The 22,561-nt window shown below is 40.2% G+C and overlaps 1 protein-coding gene across 4 annotated transcripts in view; it reads left to right on the top strand.

Annotated features, from left to right (window-relative positions):
- Window positions 1–22,561, top strand: part of TRIO (trio Rho guanine nucleotide exchange factor) — a 251,433-nt gene that overhangs the window by 110,278 nt on the left and 118,594 nt on the right. For all 4 annotated transcript variants that reach the window (XM_032117844.1, XM_032117852.1, XM_032117845.1 and 1 more), the window contains exons 10-13: window positions 195–317; window positions 6,362–6,553; window positions 16,540–16,709; window positions 17,617–17,791. In XM_032117844.1, coding sequence (XP_031973735.1) covers window positions 195–317; window positions 6,362–6,553; window positions 16,540–16,709; window positions 17,617–17,791 — 660 coding nt within the window. The remainder of the gene's footprint in view (window positions 1–194; window positions 318–6,361; window positions 6,554–16,539; window positions 16,710–17,616; window positions 17,792–22,561) is intronic.

Genomic DNA, 22,561 nt, shown 5'->3' with positions numbered 1-22,561 from the left:
TACTGCCTTGAGAAAAGTTAAATGAGATGTAATTAATGTCCTTCAATGGCAACACTGTGTTTCAATCCAACAGTACAGTTCTTTTTAAGCACTGCCTTTACAGCTTCTCAGTTCCTTGAATAATCGTTGTCTTTTTGTTGTAACATTCAATGTGGCCGCTTATGGTTTCTGTGTGTCTCTCTTCTGTACCACAGGTGTTGGATTGGATTGAAAACCATGGAGAAGCTTTCCTTAGCAAACATACTGGGGTGGGAAAATCCCTGCATCGGGCCAGAGCTTTGCAGAAACGCCATGAAGACTTCGAAGAGGTTGCGCAGGTAAAAGCAGTCGCATGAAGGACTGTGCACTTGTCATGGAAATAAATGAAAAATCCCTGCTTTTGCACTTGAAGGCTGGGCAGAGGGAGCTCCACTATAAAACATTCTGTTCCAGGAATGGACCATTTTTTCTCTGTTGCAAGTTTTTATTTTGTTTTTCCTTTATACTCCAGCTTTCAGAAGAAAAAGACAAACTTCCACAGTCCTAGAGAGTGTGAGCTTTAAAGTACAACAGAACTGCTCTGCCATTATTATTATTATTATTGTTATTATTATTTCAAAAACATGCTTTCAAATATAAATTTACAGAAGAATGAAAGCTCTCCTTTCAAAGTAGCTTAGTTTCATGGGATTCTAGGATTTAAACTTTCGTGCAGCCTGTAAGAGGATGGAGATGAATTGAAAGTCCTGCTGTCTGACTTTAGGCTTGGGGAGCTCACAGATCTTCACCGCAGTCTCATGTAGAGGAGGTGGGGGTTTTCCTAAGAAACCAGGTGAGCCAGCAAGCTGGCCAACCTGGCTTGGGTCTTTTTCTTTAAGTACAATTGAGTTTGTATATGCCTTCCTCTTCTGAATCACTGATACCCTTAGTTTAGCCTTAAGTGGAACTGATGATACAACTTCAAAACACATTTTTTCTGTGAAAAAAGTCAAAACAAATAGAGATACAGAGGAGTACAGGGAGCTTAACAAGGAGCTGGTGTACCTGTCAACCTCTAAAAGGGGATATGAGGTGAAGAAAAACCCTGTGCAGGAAGCAGAAGGCTGGAATCTTCCCCATTAGTAACATGCACTGTCCACCCAGTCTTAATGACTGGTAGGAGAAAACAACTCCAAGATTAATCAAAAAAAATCTCCTAATGTGGGGTTGATACAGTGGTGCTTCAGTCAAACAGAAGACAATGTTATTAGGTAATTTTGACATGATATGCTGGAGCTCAGCAGTGACACCTACTATGGGGGATGCATCAGAAGTGTTGTTTACAGTTTGCCTGTCTAGTGGAAGATATTAAGCTCTTGATAAAATTTTATTGTAAATACAGTCTTAGAGCACTCCAGTAGCTGAGGACTTGAAATAGCATCAGAAAACTTCCTAAAATTGATTTCCTGTAAAATTTTCAAAAAGAATACGTGTTACTTTTGTATATATACATGCTGGATTTTCTATATGCATGTCTATTACTTCATTTTTAGTAAAAAGTAATATTTTCCGTGTGGAAATACTTATTTCTCTGGGTCAGACAAGCAAGAATCTATTTCCATAAGATACTTAACAAAGCCTGAATGATCTCATACTTAATACTGTATTATTTGGACAAAGAAGAAGAAAATGTTTGAGTAGCTAAAAGGGGATGAAGTGCATAGAAATGTTACAAAAAGCATCTTGTTAATTTGCATTATACTTTAAAGCAGAAAATTGTAAAGCAAATGCTTACTAAATACTTCCTAAAAGTGAATGTTACTGGAGTTTGAAATTATTTCTTCGGGGAATGGGTGGAAGTTCTATTTTTGGAGATACTGAAAACTTAGATTGGTCAAAGAACTTAAATATACTACAGGGGATTATCTTCTACTGACAGAAGGATGGACAAAATGATCTAATAAGTATTTTTTTTCATCTCTAACTCTTGAATGTGTAGTGAGTTACTGCCAAGAGAGGCACACCCTCTGAGTTGTTCCTCTTGCTTGCTGTAAAACTGAATATAAGCAGGCCAAAAGGCATTCCTGTTGTTGCTGTTACAAGGGAGATTACGTTCAAGTATAAAACAGCAATCTGCCATCCTTGTTAAAGCATTAGTAACTTTTGGCTGACTTATTTTCTGCCTACATTTCTGGTTGGTCCAGGTCTTCGTTGTGTTTTTGATTTTGGACTTGTTGTTGTTGTTGTTGCTCTTTTTGTTGTGATTTTGTTTTGGTTTGTTTTTAATAGGACTTTAGGCATTATCAGGGGTTTTCAATCAGTTCCAGTCAGAAGTTGAGAGAAAGTAATGTTAAGTGAAGTGTCACTGTCTTGGCAATGCTCTGGCAAATCCAGGGAGCCGACAGTAATGTTGGCATGTTCCTGGTCAAAGGCTAATGCCTTATTTTAAGGGGAGTGAAAATTATTTTTTTCTTTTTTCTTCCTTTCTGCTTCTTCCCACGTTCTTTTTTTAATGTGAATGAGGTGCCGTTTCCTCCACAGCATTCAAAGAGATTTTAAAATAAGCTGCGTGTCAGATAGAAAAGACATTCCAGCCAATGGGCTGTGGTCTCACAAATTAGTCACTTTAAAATTCATGTGAAATGAAGGGGTTTTTTTTATTTAACACTTTTTCTTACACTACAAAAGCTGGATAGTCAAAACTCAGCAAATAATCCTCCCTAAATTCTGATGATAAATACATGCTACACATACACACTTTGACTTGCACCCGCTATTGTAAAATTGCGTTGCTCTTTTCATGTAAAGCCTGTCCAGTTCAATTTCTACTTACCCACCTTTTTCTTCCTTTTTTCACCTTCTCTCCATGTTCTTCTTTGTGTCCATGAGACTGTTTAGTTAAAGTGTCAAGTGTCCAAATTTTGACGTAATTGATTCACTTACGGGTGTGAATTTTCAACTTAAAAGCTCTGGATACAGGTCAATATTGTAGTTGTACTTTTCCATGCATTTTTGTATGAAATGCTAAGTCAGCTTTTCGTGTTTCAAATATGATCTGTGTCTGCTTTTTGACAGTAGTCTATGCTCAAAAACCACAAAAGGTGTATGGCAAGAATTAATTAATGGACTCTTTTTCCATGAAAAGGTCTTCTTGGTGCAAGAGATGCACAAAAAAAAAATCTTCCAAACCTTGTCTGAATACACCCTTCATTTCCCTATCAACACCAGTTCCCACCTCATTTAAGGTTATAAAAGCAGGTTATGAATTTGGATTGCTTCTGAACTTTACCCATGGAATGGTTGCAATACATCAAATTAAAGGTCCCTGTCTTATAGTATCTGGTGGCTATCACCAGATGCATAAAGGAAAGGGACTTTATGCTTAAAAAGTTACCTTTACCCTCCCAGTTATCTGAGCCTGTTTGATGTTGGAACTGAAGGATCCATCAGAACCAGTATTTAATAATCACTGATGGACTTTTGTTTCTTTAATTAGCCTACTTTTAGAACCCATTTATGATCTTGGAATGTATGCCAGACCCTGCGGCAATGAGTTATGCAATTTAATTGCTCCTTAGATGAAAAGTGCTTTGGTTTTTCATTTTAAGTGTATTGTCTGATGCTTAAATGTGATAGTGTCCACTGTACTTAATGAGTAATCTATCATATTTCCTATGCCTTTAATGATTGTATACCTCTGCTGATCTCAGGCCATCCATGTGTCTCTCTTCCCATTCCAGACCACAGTAAACTCCAGATTGTATGAAATGCAGTCCATACCTCCACTCACTTCTGTTGCTGTACTTACTGTCAGTAGTACTCATTTCTGCACTAGTGTCTGAAATTTAACCTTTGGGTTTTCTGTGATGTATCACTTCATATGCTTTCTAAAAATATGGTGTTTGTTCTTTGTGAAGAATATTTAGAAAACATTCCTTAACAGAAGGATTAAAAAATGATGGAATTTGTTGTTGGGGAAGGGAGTAAATTCCATTATGGAGAATTTTTCATAATTTTGGAGAAGAATGCCTATTAAAGAGTTGCACCTTGGGACACAGAGCAATGGACTACAGGTAGTCTTGAAGTTCTTAGGGGGCTCCTTCTTTTCCCCTGGGATTTGGGGAGAGTGTGCTAATGGAGATATCCTGAGGAAGTTTGTCACCATGAAGGCTCCTTTGTCACTTTAGGAAATTGGCATAAGCAGCATCAAGGAAGAACTCCTGCTCTTTTGCCTGACTTTCAACTGGAGGCTGCCCCTTGGGATGAGCATTTTCAAAATCTTCACATTACTGCTTTTTTCCCTCTGAGCATTGTTTAGAAGTGAGCAGAGAGCTGGGAAAGGCAGTTGTTAGTACTGAACACCTAGTTGATGTGATTTCTGTTCCAAAGGGTAGTTTACGTTCTATTCCAGCTCTACTTGGAAGTGAAATTTGAGCAATAAGGTATGTGCCTGCTGCTAAGTTTGAGAATCACAACCCCTTTTGAAGCAGCATCCAGGCTGTGATCTTTTTTAAATACAGGCAGTTCACCATCCCCTTTACAGAAAGAGAAGTCAGATGTGCCTGGGCCTGTGTAAGAGGAAGATACTCCTGGAATTCGTAAACAATGCTTCACATGTGAGATAAAGTTTTCATTAAAAGGGGAAACTTCTGTTTCAGCCATCTGCAGCTGGGTGTGGTGCTCTGGACTGATGAAGTAGTTGTTGTTTGAGGAGTGCCTTGAGGCTCTTCAGCCATGCCCCTTGAAGGCGTGTGAGCTGCAGCCCTGGAAGGTGGAATACCCCAAGCACAGCTCAGAGTGTGTTCAGGGCCAGCCTGGCCTGGGACAGTGGCCTCAGTGGTCTGGGGTGTGGAGTACCACATTCCCCACTGAATAGGATAAGCTTATGTTTGTCTCTGCAGGCTTTCCCAGGGAAACCAGGAAGGAGTTCTCTATCTCTCCATGCAACTAAAAAGCTGAAAGTTAAGGAAGGGCTGAGAGTTACATAGGCAAAGTCAAGGAACAGCATGGATTTAATTCCTTGCATAAACAGATCATAATAAATTAAGGGAGAACTCGCCCCAAATATGTGAAAGCTTCACTGAGTCATGTAATCTGTCCTGGGCTTGTCTAGTAATTTTCCTGATACCCTGGGGGAGAGCTCTTATTTCCTGTCCGTTAGTTCAGTTTTAGGGCTGGACTTGGATTTAATTTTTTTGGATAGTATAATGTTAATTAGAGGTGTGATACTATATTTATGGCAAAGAAAAGCACATTTGCATAGGCCTAATTTATCTTTCCAAGGAGTGTTTTTACCTGATGTAATTGAGGTTGGGAGAACATGGAAGGGCAGAAGGGAAACAAAAAAGGTGTAGTTTACATTGTCAGGAATGCTTTCTTCTTTTTTTTAGTCTGTGGTGCAAACCTATCAGAAGACCTAATGGGGTGACGTGAGCAAAGCTTCTTTAGTCTAGACATGGCTTCAGTTTGTTTTCTCCAGTGGTTAATGTTCTTCTAACCTTCCTTGATGAGAGTTTTGAGAACCATTCTAAAACATGAAAACCTGAGGTTGGGCTCAAAAAAGAGCACCTGAAGCATAACAGAAGTTTGGACTCAGTCCTGTTTTGAATTAATGAGAAAGATATTGAGGCAGGCTGCAAATGGCAGAGCTTTAAGAGTTATTAAACACCTGTGTCTCCTCTGCACCATAGCACGTCAGAGACCAGACTTCTCCAGTTCTTTTTCTGCTTAGACCCAAGTCTCTCAACAGGACTTCTGATCTCCATTTGTTAATCCTAGGATATATTGGGACAGTATTCCACTCAGACACTCAGCCATAGCTGACTTCTAAATCTTCTTATGCTGCTGCTTTTTCACAAATGATGATACACTTGATACATGAATTTTGGATGCCTGACTTCTGTAAGGATGGAGAGAAATGTTCTCCTGTGCTTGGTCACTTTCCACCTTCCTGCTGGATGTGTGGACTTGATGTTAAGTACTTCTCTCAGCAGATAGCATTTTTTCAGCTCTAGCAGTACACATTTGAAAAGTCTTCTCTCCCTGACTGTAGTGATTTTTCCAGTGTTGAAGTAGGCCAGTTTGCAAGTAATTAGGTATTTAGGATGATCTTTATTCTAGATGTGAATAGAAAATATTAATTCCAAGTTATGTGTCAAGGAGACATTTGAATAGACATAAATAAGGAGCTAAGGAATTAATTTATTCACAGTTAGGTGAAAAATTGTATATAAATATAACAAAATCTTTAGTAAGTTTATACTGTACTACTTTTAAGAAAAGAAGAAAGAAAAATACACAAGGGCCTTTTTCTAATTTTGTTTTCACTAGTGGAGTGGCTTTAAAATATACTGACTTACTTTTCTTTCATTTAATCCTGTGAAACTGACTTATTTCCCTCCAGAACACATACACCAATGCAGATAAGCTCCTAGAAGCAGCAGAACAGCTTGCTCAGACTGGGGAGTGTGACCCGGAGGAAATCTTTCAAGCTGCCCATCAGCTCGAAGACCGGATACAGGATTTTGTCAGGCGTGTGGAGCAGCGCAAGATCCTGCTGGACATGTCTGTGTCCTTTCACACTCACGTTAAAGAGGTAAAACTTCCGCTAAGTTGTGGCGATAACTTCAAGCCCTAAATGCAGTGTTGTCCAGTGTTGCTTTCATGGTTAGAACCTTGCCATAGGACATAATGAAAACCCCTGTTGTATGATGAGTTTTGGTTTGGAATGCACTGTGGATTGTGAGCTGGTGTATCATGGTGGTTCTGTTCAAGGATTTTTTAAAAATTTGATTTGATTTTTTTACTTTCAGAAGCAGCTTTTACCTCCTTTGTTGTGCAAATACGCATGCTTGTTCAGTCACAGAGAAGGGAGGAGGGTCAGATCAGGGAACTGGTACAGCTATAAGTCAGCATTGTGGGGGGAAATACTGTGCACTTCTGGTTTTTTATCCAACCAGCTCTCCTGTTGTCTGAGTTACCAGGCACATGGTTAGATTGTCATGGTTCAGGAGACTGAAAAGTGTGGCAGAAGCACAAGGCTACATAAGGCAGCCCTGTTGCCCAGAGAGACTTTGTTTATTTCTCTGTTTTGCACATCGAATTGTTATCTTGTATATTGACAGTTCTTTGCAACCTAAAGAGCTTATCTGCTAGGGACAATGGTTTGCCTCATGTCTGCAATTTTTAGTCTTCTTCAAAGATTGAAGTGATTCAGCAGGAGAAATAAAATTCCGCCACACTTAATTTCCAGTAAGATTAGCTTTTTGCTCCAATTCAGAACACAGAACATGTGAATTTATAAGCTCATGGGATAGGATGGAACAGGCTACAGCAATAATAAGGATGTCAGTAAGGTGTTCTGGTTTTTGACAAGCTTAGGTTATTTGGTTTCTGTTTTGAGCTCATGTTAAATCTCCTCACTGTTCGAACTCAGTGAAAATATGAAAAGCTTCTGGATCATAGCATGTCCCAGTCCGTCTTCCTTCCCTTCACTGTACATTGTGAAATGGTCTGTGTAGTGGCAAAGTGTAGTATTCAAAGTAGCTTCTTCAGCAAAACCTCCTAGAGGATAAGAGGGGGAGTTTTTTGTAAGTGAAACATCTGCTTAGCACTTGAAACAAAAGCACAAGGCAGTTGGTCTTTGAAGGAGGTCAGGATTGAATTATTTTTTAGCTTTAGACATGAGTACATAGCTCCCCCATCAGTTTTCTGTTAGATGGTTCCTTGCCAATACTCTCACAGGACTCTGCTTGTTCAAACAAAATATAAATGCTGTTTTCATAAACTGTTCTTAGGGGGCAGCTTTTTTGTTTCACTTTCTCAAGCAAATAGTACTGGTCTATTATTTGTTATGAAGCACAGGAGCAGTCAGCTGCTGAAATGTGTTCATGTTTTTTATATATATTTCTTCATTACCTGTTTTTCTTAGCATCAAGAGCAACAGCTGGAATGGTATTTAAGTAGAATACAGTTGGTTGTAGTGATGAAAGACCAAAAGTGTAAAAGGATTTGCTTTCAAAAATGAAAAAAACCTGAAAGGCAGACTGATGTGTGAGTCACTGTTGAATAATTTTGGGAGGCTGATCCAGATGTGCTGGCACATTGCCAGTGCTCCCTTAGATAATAGTGTTTTATTGAAAAGAAAAAAAAATTCTGTATTTTGATTTATTTCTTTGGGAAAATGGCTGTTATTTTGAGTCTGTAAGCACGCACAGCTGTTACTGTGGAAGCCTCTTTGCAGTGGTGGAAAAGTACTATAGTGGCTGGTGTTGATTTTTTTTGTTTGTTTTGTGGTGTGGATGACCTTTATACTTAGTAAAGCAAGGAAAAATTTTCAAACTACCTATTTGTGTAAGGGAGGATGTATTTTTATATATTTGCATTCTAGTTAAAAAATACAGATGAGAGAGTGAGGCGGGTGGTTCATAGGTAGTAGACTGGTCCTTGGTTCAGGTGCAAAGAAAGAGCAAGCTCAAAGCTCTCCTGTGCTTTCTGTATTGTGATCTGTTTTCAAGAGCATGTTGTTTGTTATCAAACATGCGTGTGGAGTGCTGAGAAGGCATCACAAAGCAGATGGAAGATAAAAATGCCCTAACCTGAAAGTCATCCATGCTTTATTGGCAGGAGAATTGTGTTTCTCCTTCAGGATGTGGGAAGTCGCTGAATAAATTAGTGCATACCTGTAAGCAACATAAGCTTTCTGCTGTATTGTGAAGAGATTAACGTGCACACTTAGCTAGTGAAGAGAGGAGTTCAAGCAGTAGGATAATAGGTTAGCTGTTTAACCAGAAAGAGGTGCCTTAGTTGTTAAATAAAAAAATAAATACATACAAAAACAACACCAAAAAAACCCAACCTACCAACTGATCAAACCCCCCCCCCCCCCAAAAAAAAACCCAAACAAAGCAAAACACCACCAAGGCATTTTGCCGTTGAAGTATTCAGGGTGAATTCTGTCTCTTGTATCTTTTTTTGGTGGTAAAAAAAAATAGGTATTAAGAGTTAAACCCCTGTTTGTGTGTGACAGTTTGGAGGGAGCTGCAGAGCTTAGAGAAAACTGTTTGTCTGAGTTATTGGCTGTTTGAAACTTTGAAATCTGGCTCCGGTATCCTTCCAATCATTTGATTTCTTTGAAGTAGGATGTTTCAGTATGTTTTATTCTTTCCCCCAGAAATTCTGCTTGTTGAATGAATGCTTCTCATTTGGATGCAAGTATTCCAGTACCACTTCTCCCCTGTAGATTTACATAACGTTTATACCTGGCACAGAATTTGCCTGCAACGTTTCCCAGCTTCCCTGGGAAGCATCAGCCCTTCAGTGACTGCACAGTACTCTCACTCTGTTCATGCTGAGTAAATCAGCACAGTTTCTGCTTTCAGCAGTGTGATGGCCACAAGAAGCTTGTCCTGGAAGTAACAGACTTTTGCTATATTTGTGCACAGAGCAGCTGTGTAGTATGTGTGCAGCAGCCTGTTACGATGCACGTGGAAAATACTGTCTGTCTTCAACATTTCCAGAAATTTTTGTAGTGAGGTAGTTATAAGCTGGTAGAACTCGCTGTGGCTTACAAACATCAAAAAACCAACATACAAGTTCTCAGACTCCTCATAGACTAACCTCAATAGACAACAGTTTTCACTGGGGAAAAAAAGGATCTATTCAGAAATGACAGAAGTACAGTGTTATGTAATGGTACCACTCATTTTGCTTCATGGTGATCTGAGAAAATCAGTTGCTTGCTATTTGTAAATTGTGATTACATGCTGCTGTCTTATTACTAGTTTTAAAGTTGTAAGGTTGTGAACATCGATTTTTAGCTCCCATGCAAACAGTGAGAAATTTCAATCTATAAGCCAGACTTCTCAGTAAGTGATGTACTGAAGTTAAGCTGTGCACTGGCAAGCTTTAAAAGTGTTTTGGATCATACCCCTGTCAGGATCTTTGCATTGGAAGTACTGTGTCTTGACAGATTCCTGGCCTGAGGATGGGCAAGATACAGCTGAACATCTGAAACAGACCATTGCAGGACAGTGGAACCCTTATGGCTTTTGTGCCGTGGGACATCTAATAGTATGGCAAGGGTTGAGGTGAGAAAAAAATTGCACAGGTGAAAGATGACAGTTAAAAATAAAGATAACAGTAACAAACAGTTATAAAAGGTTGTGTGCAGAACACAGGAGCAGGAGTCTCAATAGTCTCTGCTGTGAAGTGTGTCACAGAGTAGAGATGAACAGCATTTTGGTGTGAGTTCAAATTCTTCCATACACAGACATACACATGTGCACACACACTCTCTCCAGAATGGCTCCCTCAGCATCTGTGAGTGGGAAGACTGAAATCCTGTCCAAGCCAGGTGTTTGTTGTAGTGCCAAAGTAGAGCAACAGATATTTTCCTAACTGGAGTCAAGTGTGGGAATGCAGTTCAGGCTGACTGTATGTGGAAGAGGGTATCTCTTAAGAGCCTGTTGCTTTTTTGCATATAACCTTTTGTGTGTATTCTGACAAGTCGATTATAAAATAGCTCAGAGCGCTTTTTATGTATACACAATGTGCTTAATGGTGTTACTAGAAGACGTCTCTTCTTTTTTCAACTTACTCAGACTAAACTTTGCTCTAGAGTAGACTGAGGTTGAAACAAAGAGAGGGGAAGTGGAATTGGCTAGGTTTTCAGATACAAGGCCTTCATTACCAAAGTAATGAAACAGTAGTCTGTGCAAGCTTTGGAAGGAAGGTGGCATCATTTTGAGGATGCCAGTGCATGGGAAGGCAGAGAAGGCCTTGCTCTGGCCACAGTGCTGCCCATTCATTCACATCTACCTATGAGGCATGTGCATTTGATTCAAAAAAGCTTGTTGATAATGGTTTCACTTTGTCTCACAACTCACTCTTGGATATGTGCCCTCCTCTGCATTGCCCAGTGTAGGAGGGTGTCCCTCGCACAGCCTTGCATTTGTTTCATCTCGAGGTAGACCCTGAGATTGATGCCTTGAGAGGCCTCCCAGAAACAGAGACCAGACAGGAGCAAGGGAACAAAAGAGGCACTCATTTGAAAGGCCTTCAAAGGTACACCCTGGGGAGCCCGAATCCATTCTCAAACTGGACCCCAAGATGGACAACAGGTCACAAGTTCTTCACTCTTTTATAGGTTTGGTTCATCTGCATAGCAGGGTTAATTCTCCAATTAAAGCTTCAGTTTTCCCTTCAGCTTACCCCCCCTTTAGAGGCTCTTTGGTTTATACTCTTCTGCCCAGGACAGTCTAAGTGTCCTTGAAAAGCAGGCCTGGAGAGGCCCTGCCATGTCCACCCAGCACGAGAGCAGAAATTAACAGGCCACAAGAAACTTTCAGAGTCACACACCAAGCAGTACAGAATCTGAAAAATATAAAGGTTAAAACGTAAGGCATCAAGATGACAGCCCTGCTCCTTTGGTTGCTTGTCCCTCCTGGGTGTTTGATCTTTGTGCTGGTGGTCTACAGGTTAAATTTGCACGTCACAGAAAGGCTGCTTTCTCCTCTGCTTGCTGTTTCCAGGCAGCAGAGCATCTTTTGGATGCCGCTATCTAAGTGTAAAAGGCTTTATCCTTCAGGCTTGTGCATCTCCAGTGTTTTTATTGTGTCATTATAGCACAGCAGTGGTCAATGTAACAGGTCTGGCAAAAGATACAAAGTGCACTCTGGTCAGTATTTTGATTTGCTGCTCATCTGGAGTCTGAAAGTTCTGGAGGACACTTTTAAATCTGAAATGAGAAACACTTCCAGTGGCTGCACACTCAAGTGTGTAGTGGCTTACTGCTGGTAGGACTGCAATTTAGTTTCCCAGCACAGGTTTTCTTCTCTCTTGAGTTTTTCAATCCTGGTAGCTCCCTTCCTTGGAAAAAGGGATGAAATTTAAGTCCAAGTGTTACTGAAATAGCACAAAGTGCTTGACAAAAGTGAGGCAGAAGTAGGCCTTTATGCTCTGTTAAGCTATGTATAGACATTTTTCTCTTGTTCAGTTAAGAAATAGGGCAAATGTTAATAGGGTAGTCTTAGCAGGCAAATATTAACAGTAGTTGATGTAATTTTGTGAACATGTGGGAAACTTGATTTTGCTGCAAGGATGACTTTCTGAATTGGAAATTAATACCTTTATAACCATACAATAGATAGGGGTATTTGAAGCTTTTAAAGGTAATTATATTTAATGAAAAAAAAAATGCAGGCATTTAGCATCTTGAATGCTACTGAAAGACCCTGGAAGACAAACTCCAGGGGGTTTAACATTTTAAGGTTTTTGTTTTTAAAAAGATGCATACTTTGTCCACTGCATATCCTGAAAGCCAAAGCTTACAGGCAGACATACACACAGAGCCCCTTTCTATGCCTAGACATACTTGTTAGGGAATAGTATTGCAACACTTGGCCCTGTACAAATAATAGCTCCTTCAACAACTGTGTCTGTGGTAATGCACATACTGCAACAATGTGCTGGGGGGCGGGGGCAGAAAGAGGAATTTGCAGTTTTTAGACGCAGAAACCATGTGCCTTTCTTTGCCTGAGCCTACTGAAAAGGCAGACTGAGAATCCAAAAGCTGTTATTATAAAAATGAAAAAATAAATTGTGAAAGAGTGCGATGGATATTTTACCCTAATAAAATAACTCTGTGCTCTTGGGTAAAGTATTTACTCAAAAATAATTGTTCTCTGTTTATATTCAGCAAAGTACAGTAGGGTCTTATTTAACTGCAGTCTTTCAGGAGATTACAGAGATGGGACTTAAATGGATAGAGGCCCATGATGGAAACACTGAAACTTCCAGGATGTTGCAGACAATTGAAATAATACCATCTCAGTGACTAATGGCATGCTCCCAAGAACTTAGGAAAGAGGTAGTACAGGATGCAGGCTCATTCAAGCAGATGTTTCTTAGTCTGTGCTATATTTAGATCAAGAAAAAAATCTGCTGAGTGAAACATTTGCCTGTCAGGGATTCAGAATTTTATTTCCCCCTCCAATTTTAATTCTGATAAGATGCAAAGAGCAGATGAAAAGAGGAGAAGAACCTCCTTCTATGACTGGATTGAGTTATGTATGCAGTTTTCTCACTGTATGTTAGAACTGTCTTGCCGCTGGATAAAGTTCTTACCGAGATCACAGGACTTGATAGTTTGTTTAGGGATCTTCATGTTACTTCTCTTACAAAGAATAGAAAAAAACATGACTGGAAGTTGCTCAAAAGTTCACACCGAGAGAAAGTTAATAGTTTTTTAATGATGAGTTTGTGATTTTTTTCCCCACTGGATTTTTGTTGCCAAGCTCTCTTTTATGGAATGATGTGTTACTTCAGAAAGTCATTGCACTGTAAAATCTGTAGTTCTGCACTGATGAACATGTATGGATAAGCTCTAGTCTCTGTTCACCCCCTGCTGTAAACTGTTTGCTTTCTTTTGGCTTTGCTGTGCAACCTTGTACAGTCTTCAGCCTTAATTTTGTATCTGAAAACAAGGTAATTTATGTAATTTCCAGTATATCCAGGGCTCGTTCTGGTTTGAAAGCTGCAGAGGAGCCAGCTGGCTACTGCCACCCATTAAGAATTAAGCTTCTCTCAGTACAGTGCATGAATTTCTATCCAGCTTTAATAACCTCACAGTTTTATTCATCTGTGGTGGCTTTATTATAACTTTTGTTTATAAACACCTAGATTATTTTGAGAGGAAGATGTTTGTCACAAACTTACTTGGTGGAAAAAAGTAAAAGCTTGTTTGGTAACGTATTAAAGGAACTTTTGCTATGGAAGTGTCACAGAGCTGTTTAGTCACTTCAAAAATGGCTTAAATTGTTCCGCTTTCAACAGCATATGAATCACAGCTAGGCAAGTAATGCATACTAATTACTCTCCTTCTCTCTCTGCGCTTTTCATAAAATGTTTTTGCTTCCCAAGAGGTGGACAGTTCAGCTCATGGGCTGGGCAAACAAAGTGTACTTTTGAGCCCTTGAGTACCTTGGGGGCCAGATACTATGTTTATAGTGATGCCATGCTGACCAGGCACTAAGCCGGCCAGTGTAACACTTGGTTGTGCTGGTGCCCGTGTCCTTCTGCTCGAGGCAGGTGGTGTGTTACCCTGAACTGGCTCTGCAGAGGGAAAGGTCTGCGTGTCCTCTGTTGGCTTGGTCTCCAGCATCCAGGGTGAGCTTGAGGGAGTTATTCGCGTGCACAGTACCTCACCTCACCAGTCAAGCACTTGTAGGTTTTGTTGCTTCTGCCAGATCTTCGCCCAGTTATGGAAGTGGCTAAAGTGTATGTGAAGAATAAGAAATGAAGAGATGAGGTGTATTGTAGAGGTCTGACACAGCTGCAGAAGGCATGTTGTTAAAAATTGAAGTGGCTCTCAGACCTGTCTTCAGCTGCAGTACAAGTACTTCTGAGGGACCTATGGGGCAAACTTGATATGGTCTGAAAGACTCAAAATTATTTAATCCCAGTTTCTCTGTAGTAAATATCTGTGTAGATTTGGCCTTTTGTAGGCAGTGCAGTAAGCATGGAGTGTATGTAAGCACGTAGAGGTCTTCCAGCCAGCACCAAGCACATTGCAGTAAGCAGCAAAGTGTTGCTGTCAAATGTCTGTATCTGCACAGTTGAAAGATGTACTGGTTCTGTGTACACACCAGCTCACTTGGAAGATCTCTGACTTGATGCCCTATTTTTATAGCTTAGGCATAAACTTCACAAGCCAAGAGAGGAATAAATTCATGTCCTCTAGGCATTGAGTAAAATTTTCAGGTTGTATTTTCAGGCTTCTTGCTCTTAAGTTTCATTTGTTTCCCAGTTAAAGTTGCATTCCAAAGTACACATTTGGAAAAAAACCATTTGGATGCTGCATTGGGTTATGCTGGAATGAATGTTGATGAGTGCTTCTGACCCACTTGTTAAGTTCTGTTGATTTGTGCCCCTTTCAATAAGAAAGACCGCTGTGCCTTGAGCTTGTGGTGTTTACAACTGTGGAGTTGCATTCAGGTTTGTGACAAGCATTGTCTTTGAAGCATATGAGTAGTCAGAATAACTGTGTATGGACAGTTCTGGTTTGGGGAGGAGGGGGTAGTAGATTTGTAGAAAAAAGTCTAGTTAAATCCCATTAGTTCATCCCAATTGTGAAAACTTAGCCTATAGCTTGGTTTACTCAAAACCTACAAGAAGACATGTAAAGCTATGAGATACCAAAACTAGCATTTGATTTTAAAAAAAAGTTTCAAAGGAACTAATTAATCAAGATCGGGAATCATTCACTGAGTTTTCTATTTTAATGTAGTACTTAGGAAACCTTTATGACCAGAACATACATATACAAACAGCAGCATGAAATGGCTATTTCTGTAGAAAACGTTTAGCAAAGAAATAAAGAAAACATTTGAGTTTCTCAGATTTTGAAATTAAGCCAGTTTTGATTGTTTAGTTACATATTTTAACAATGTTAACCTTTTAATTAGATTCAACAAATCTCTAAAATTTTCAAAAGGAGAGATTGAAATGTCATCAAAAGACCTTAATACTTTTGATTAGAGTTACTCTTTTGGGATAAAAAACAAACTCTTGTTCTTGGAATTCTAGCATTCGGGATGGAATAGTAAAATAGACAGGAGGGACCGGGTTTGAATGCTTCCTGTGAGAGCAGCTGTTCCAGTGTGATGTTGGTGCTGCTCATGGGAGTGTTGCAGGACACAGCCGTGCTCCTGCTGCTTTTTTTCAGTTCCACAATAGATGGCTGATGGTTTGCTGATGAGTGACTTTCACGCAGAGCTTAGGATGCTACAGTTTTCATCATGAAATTGTGGAAAAGAACACCGCAGGGTTCTTCACGTGACCAGCAGTGATACCTGTCCAGCATATACCACGGGGGTTTTGTGTAAGCTGCAGTGAATGGGCATTTTTGAGCAGGGATATGTGCACGTGTGACACAGGGAGGAAGAATGTTGAATTAACTGGTAGAATTGCTTATGATGATTTTTTTTGTTACAGTGTGAGATTGAAATCAGGAGAGCAGCCACCATCATGATGACAATAACTTCTCATATCTGATTTGTCTCTCTATTTTGTTTTCTGAAATTCCCTTTCTTTTTCCTTTTTTTGAAGGCCACTGAAAAGTGTTATGTTGTCTGTGTGCAGTGTCAGCCTGGCAGTGCAAATTTGATGGTGGCTACAATACATCTCCCTTCCTTCCTTCCTTCCTTCCTCCCTTCTCTCGGAGAGTGTTACCATAGCATTTCTCTCCCAGGGACTCTCGCGCAGAGCTGCAGATGGGTTTCTCACTATGAACTCTGTGCTGCTCAGTCGGATACGCTCAGTTCTCTAGAAGGAAAATGGGGAAGAAAGGGTGACTTAGCAACACGGATAAAGCTTTCCTGGTATTTCCAAGAAGCAAAAACCTTTTTTGAAACAAAGGCTTGTTTTCATTAATATGAGGATGGGATTTTTCTATGAAGAAAAACAAATCCTCTTTTTCCCTACCACCTCAGTCTGTTTTCTCTTGTCCAGGGAGATTGATTCAGAATAGTTGACTGCCTGATCCTTGGGCTTATGTTTCTTGCTTTTTCCCCTCTCCTTTAGCTGTGGACGTGGCTTGAAGAGCTACAGAAAGAACTGCTTGATGATGTCTATGCTGAGTCTGTGGAGGCTGTCCAAGACCTGATTAAACGTTTTGGTCAACAGCAACAGACCACTCTGCAGGTTACAGTCAATGTCATAAAAGAAGGCGAAGATCTCATACAGCAACTAAGGTAAAACAGATTTTTATTTAAATCTCTCCTGTTGTTCTGCTGATGTTCTGTGAGGCTCTTTCTATTTCGAGGGTAGAGATGATGAGTAAAAGATATGATCTATAAATAAAACTTGTAAATATTAGGACTACAGTGATCTTTCATGCTGTACTGATGGTCTCTAAACCTCTATTTACAGGAAGCTCAGCTTCTAAACACTGCTGCCACAAGAAGGAGATTTTGTTGACATAAGCTACCTTTTTGATAGAAGCAATTAGGTGTTTTTGTAGTCTGACGTACAGGGCTCCACAGCATTTTGAGTTCTGAGCAGCAGCCGTTTTATAAAGAGACACTTGAATTTGTTTTGCAGACTGATGAGTAACTTCACTGTAGTAAAAGCCAAGTTTGTGTCCATTTCACTCAATAATTATATGAATAAATAAATTTGGTTCCCAGCTGCTCTGGTACATGTCTTGTTTGCTGCAGGAGATTAACATGTCTGAATTTTCAGGTTTTATACTCAGGTAAAAGATTAAGTCATTTTTTAAAATTAGCTAATTTTGATTTTCTTTCCTTGCCAGGAAGATTCAGTAAAGTAAATAGTTATCATATGCTACTTCCTTTTCACAGTGGAAGCGTTTGTCTCTGGCTTTCAAATTTTATCCTTCCTGTAAACAGAATGTCTTTACATGCTGAATTGGGAAAAAAATGAAAGTAAATAATTTCTTAATTTTTTTTTAAGTACTAGAACACGGTTTGGCTTTTTATTTACAAGGATGTACAGTTAGCTTTCATGCAATGTGGCTTGCACCAACCTTATCTGAAGCAGGCTTACATCTTGTGGTCATGTATAGCGTCCAGATTGTATGGAGGTTTTTTTCAATAATGCTCTTTTTTCTTCCCCCTTCCCTCTCTCTACTTTGAATAGGGATTCTGCCATTTCTAGTAACAAGACCCCCCATAACAGCTCGATCAACCATATAGAGACAGTCCTGCAGCAGCTGGATGAGGCCCAGTCTCAGATGGAGGAGCTTTTTCAAGAACGCAAGATCAAACTTGAGCTGTTTCTGCAGCTCCGCATATTTGAAAGAGATGCAATAGATGTGAGTGTTTGCTTTCAGACTTGCACTGCACACACTTCTCCTCTTGTGTGGGAATGTTTATGCTGAGATTGTGGAGTTGCACTGGCATGTGGCTCAAATGACCGATAGACTTAATTCTTACCTGAGCTAAGGCTTTTGTCCTGTATGTGAAAGTGTCAGAAGACCTCAGTGCTCAGCAGAGCTGAGCTTTTTGGTTGGCTCTTAGTGCGTCTTTAAGCAAATGTGTGGTAAAATCATGATGCATCAGTTGCTTCATCTGGTAAGTTTAGTTTGAATATCAAACTGCCTTGATATAACTAGTATGCTTGCAGTTAATATGAGTAAGACTTGCAGGCTGGTTTCGTACAAACCTTCTAAACTGGTGTTTTGTAAAAACGCCCCTCTTATTTTCCTTTTCCAAATCAGCAGTCTTTTTTTTTTAGTTGGCAGCTGCAAGTGGTATTTGGAATTCTGTCTTAATCATTGGGAATGTTCTATGGGCTGTCGTTTTTTAAAAATAAATTCTTTTCCGCCTCTGAAAACAATTCAATAGCAGTTGTAGTGCTGCACCCCTGCAAAACTTCAAGAATTCTTGAGCCTGTCCTAACTGTGAAGGAGAGTTGTAGCTTATCAGTTGAAAAGTTTGTGTGTGTGTGCGGGAACATGTATACAAACAGACGTGGAGCTCCACAGGGAGCTTAGGTTAGCAGAGTTGCATTGCAAAGCTTCAGCTAAGTTCCTGTGACTTTGTAAAACTACTAGTGCTGTACACAGTGACTGAAACAAGTTGGTGCCTCATAAGGTTCAGGGTTATCCATTGGTAAATGGTCCCATTTGAGTATATAAGGACTTACATGACTCTTGAGATTCTCAAAACCAGGAGTTAGAGTGATAATTTTACCCTTTTGCTTGTATGTGGTAAAAGCTGCAACTGTTGGTTATGAATGTGAGGTAGAGAGGCAGTTGGCAGAAAGCTTCACAGGTTTTTAGTGATAGCATCTTGGGTTTTTAGTGTTTTGGTTTGGGGTTTTTTTTCGCCTTTCTGAAAATCAGGATTTGATGTCATGGCTGAAGTCTGGTTTAGCTAAGCACATTGTTAGGTGCAGTGCAGGAATAGACAGACACAGTTTCTTGATCCTTACCCGTAGAGGAAGTGAGAGTGTGTGCTTTACAGTAACAACAACTCTGGTGTAAAGGAAGACCAAAAAGGGTTTTTTTTCAATTTTGCAATTCACAGTGATCTGTAAAGTTTTCTCCTTTGGCTATGTGAGAGTAGCTGTCTCACATATGCCTACAACCTTTGCAGGAGTGATCAACAGTGCTCGATGTCTGTGAGATGTTCTCAGAACACTTTTTTTGTGGGACTGGCAGCTGTGTGGGGCAATGCATACCAAGAAAATTAATGGAAGAATTAGGATAAAGGTTTGAGTGACATTCACGATTAAGTTGATTGCTCTGTGCTGTAGGTTACATAAGCCAGGATTCTACAATAGCAAAAGGCTGGTTGCAGGAGCCCTGCTTTGCAGATGTGTTCTAGTCCTTCAGTGCAGCACAGCATCTATATAGGTAGGAGTACTTCTGGTACTATTAAGTGGTGCTGCCCATAGGATTTTGCATCAGAAAGCTGCAAACCCTAACTTCATAGAATCATAGAATAGAATATACTGAGTTGGAAGGGTCCCATGAGGATCATCAAATCCAACTCCTGACCCTGCACAGGACATCCCAAGAGTCACACCATGTGCCTCAGAGTGTTGTCCAAATGCTTCTTGAACTCTGTCAGGCTTGGTGCTGTGACCACTTCCCTGGGAGCCTGTTCCAGTGCCCAACCACCCTCTGGGAGAAGAACCATTTCTAGTATCCAACCTAAACCTCCCCTAGCTCTGCTTGATGTTGTTTCCTTGAGTCCAGTCACTGGTCACAAGAGTGAAGATGTTGGTACCTGCCCTTCCACTTCCCCTTGTGAGGAAGTTGTAACTGCAATGAGGTCTCCCCTCAGTCTCCTCCAGGCTGAACAGACTAAGTGACCTCAGCTGCTCTTCATACGGTTTCCCCTCCAAACTGTTCATCCTCTTCATGGCCCTCCTTTGGATTCTCTCTAGTAGATTAATGTCTTTTATATATTGTAGTGCCCAAAGCTGCACACACTTGACAGGTCTTGCTTTTTCTAAACCTGACACTTTGCATACTTTGCATTTTGCCACATACAACATAAAGCAAAGTTGCCTTGTTGAAAGAGTTGGTATAATTTGTCTCTATGGCTTGGAAATAAAAATAATGCTTATTTTAGATTGATGGAGAGTCCTTCAGAAAAGAAAATGGCCCTGGCTGCAGAGTGACTTCAGCAAAATGTTGATTGTTTTGCTGTCTCTGTACCATGCCTTCTCTGCTTCCTCAGCAAAGCACACGTCTCTTTTCCCTCTCCCTGAAGGCAGACATCTGTTTGGAAACTTCCAGGAAGAAAATGTGGGGACTAGTTCCAGGTCAGTTGTTTGAAAGCAGAAGCTCAGCTGAAGTAACTTGATAATGAGGAGGAGCCAGATGCCAGCTAGGAATTTGCAGACCTTGTTTTGACCTTCTCCTTCCTCCAGGATTTTGTGTGACTGGTCCAGTCAATTAAGACTTGGCTGTAGAGGCAGTTCATTCAGGGGAGCATCCTGTGAGGACAGCTTTTCTCGAAGGCAAGTAGTGTTTCTAGCTTCTCTTACTGCTAGCAAAATTACACAGGTTAAAATGGGACAAAGGGCTCCCCTGGCACTGCAGGATCATACCATGCAGCTGTGCTTCTGGGGACAGTGGTGAGATTTGCTGGCAGCGTTAATTCCCTTCTTCTCCTCATTCTTCCCTTATTATTTGCTGATGAAATACTTTGTTTCTTTTATTCTACAACTTTTCAGATACTCCTGCTCTTCTGAAATTGATATAACTGCAGTAGTGTCTGTTTTGCCCCTTGCTCTTGGCATATAAACTTGACCTTCTCTATCCTCAGCATGATTTTTAGTGCCATTGTTTGTGAGCTATTTGAGGGACTCCTTTGTAAATGCCTGTATTAACTAAAGGAAAGAATGAGCAAAATAATGTAGGTGAAGAGTCCCTTGCTAGTGTGATTAGTAGCATGAGGAAGGTGCGTGTGTGAACCCAGCCAGTGGGATGGTAATGCTGATGGCAAAGTACGCAGTCCGAAATGTGTTTGTCTCATCTGTGGCTGTGCATTTTTGCCTGTCTGTAACTTACATGCCTTGAGGCCTGTGCCAGGGCTCTACACACAGCATACCACACACTTTTCAGCTCACAGCTTTATCTCAACTCTATTTTTGGACCATACTTACAAGATGCCTGTTAAATCACACTGCTGAAAAGACAAGGATGCAAAATGCTGGGATATCACAGAAACCTAACTCTTCTCCCTTTCCCATTTTCCCTTTTTTTTTCTCCCCAGCACATAATATTTTCCAGGTCTTGGTGATCACTCGGTACCACGAATGGTAGTTAAACACTTCTGAGAAGAGACCTGCAGTTCTTTATTTCTTCCCCACTCAGTATGAAAGAGTCTGCATCCCTTCTGTATTATACCCTGCCTTGTTTCCTGTCAGTGTTACCTTTACATTTAATAGAATATAGGGATGTCAAGCAGCTCAGGATCTGCACTCAGAACTTCTTGAACACATGCTATGGTAAATTGTTAGCCTGTGTTTATGCTGGAATGTCCATTTCCTGAGAGCAGTATGAATTTGTTGTTGTTACTTTAGATGTCTATTAGTCATTTGTTCTGTTTGTTTAATGCTGATTGTCTTGACAAAACTTTACAAGCAAGCCTACTTGCTCTAAAAGTATTGTCTGTAAAGCAGAACTTTAGGGGAAGCACTGAAGAGTGTGGGCAGAGAGGGCTTAGTGAATGCTATTTTTACATTAACTCTGCCCTCAGATTTGCAGTGGGTGCAATGGCTGAAATAGACCACCTTGCACCACCTAATTACTGCTGAAAAAATATGAGGATTACTGCCCCTGTTAGGAAACTTCGCTGTGGTTGTCATTGACTACTTACCTTTTGAATCAGTGTGGAAACATGCTGCCATTATTTATTTGAATCGTGGGCATCCTGATCTTTTGAAGGGAAAAGGCAATGTATTGGTCTTGTTCAGAGTGTTTCAAGCTGCTTTAAACAATGTGTGTGCCATGATCTTAAGCATGGGGTTGTATGAGAGAGCATGGGAAAAGCTATAATTCTTACTGGCTGTTCGTGGCTGTTCTTTGGAGGCACTATCACTGAACCCTCTTGGCTGAGGCTACACACAGTTTTGACCTCTTGAAACTAGTTGTTTTTCCTATCAAGTAAAGTGAATCTTAGGAGCTAGTGACTACAGTCTATTCCATTATTACAATACTGACACTTAGCCACAGCAGTGTCATATTGTGAGCTTACTGTGTTTTTTGCTTTATTCTCACTTAATAGTAAAAGAGAGAAGGTTTTGGCATCTGTTCTGAAGGGAGATGGACTGGCTTTGCTTGTAAAACAGTGTCGCAAATGTGCCATGTTAAATCTTAATCCTTTGTATACTGGTGTTTAGAAAGATGGGGAAAGATGGTGTTTTGATGGTGGAGTTTTGCAACCTTCTTTAATGCTCGGATTTCTGTTTGACAAAGTCCAGCTACAGTTATTTCTTCAGGGTAACTTTTGAATGTTATGAAGAAACAAACATTAGATGACCTCCACTGCTTTTAATAATAAATGAACAGAGTTTCAGAGAGAAGCTGGGAAGAGCAGATCTGAGATGCACAAGAGCTGAAAGT

This window comes from Corvus moneduloides, chromosome 1, assembly GCF_009650955.1.
Source record: "Corvus moneduloides isolate bCorMon1 chromosome 1, bCorMon1.pri, whole genome shotgun sequence".
NCBI classification, from domain to species: Eukaryota; Metazoa; Chordata; class Aves; order Passeriformes; family Corvidae; genus Corvus; species Corvus moneduloides.
Note: the sequence above shows the minus strand (reverse complement) of the source record. Positions and strands in the feature narration are given on the sequence as shown.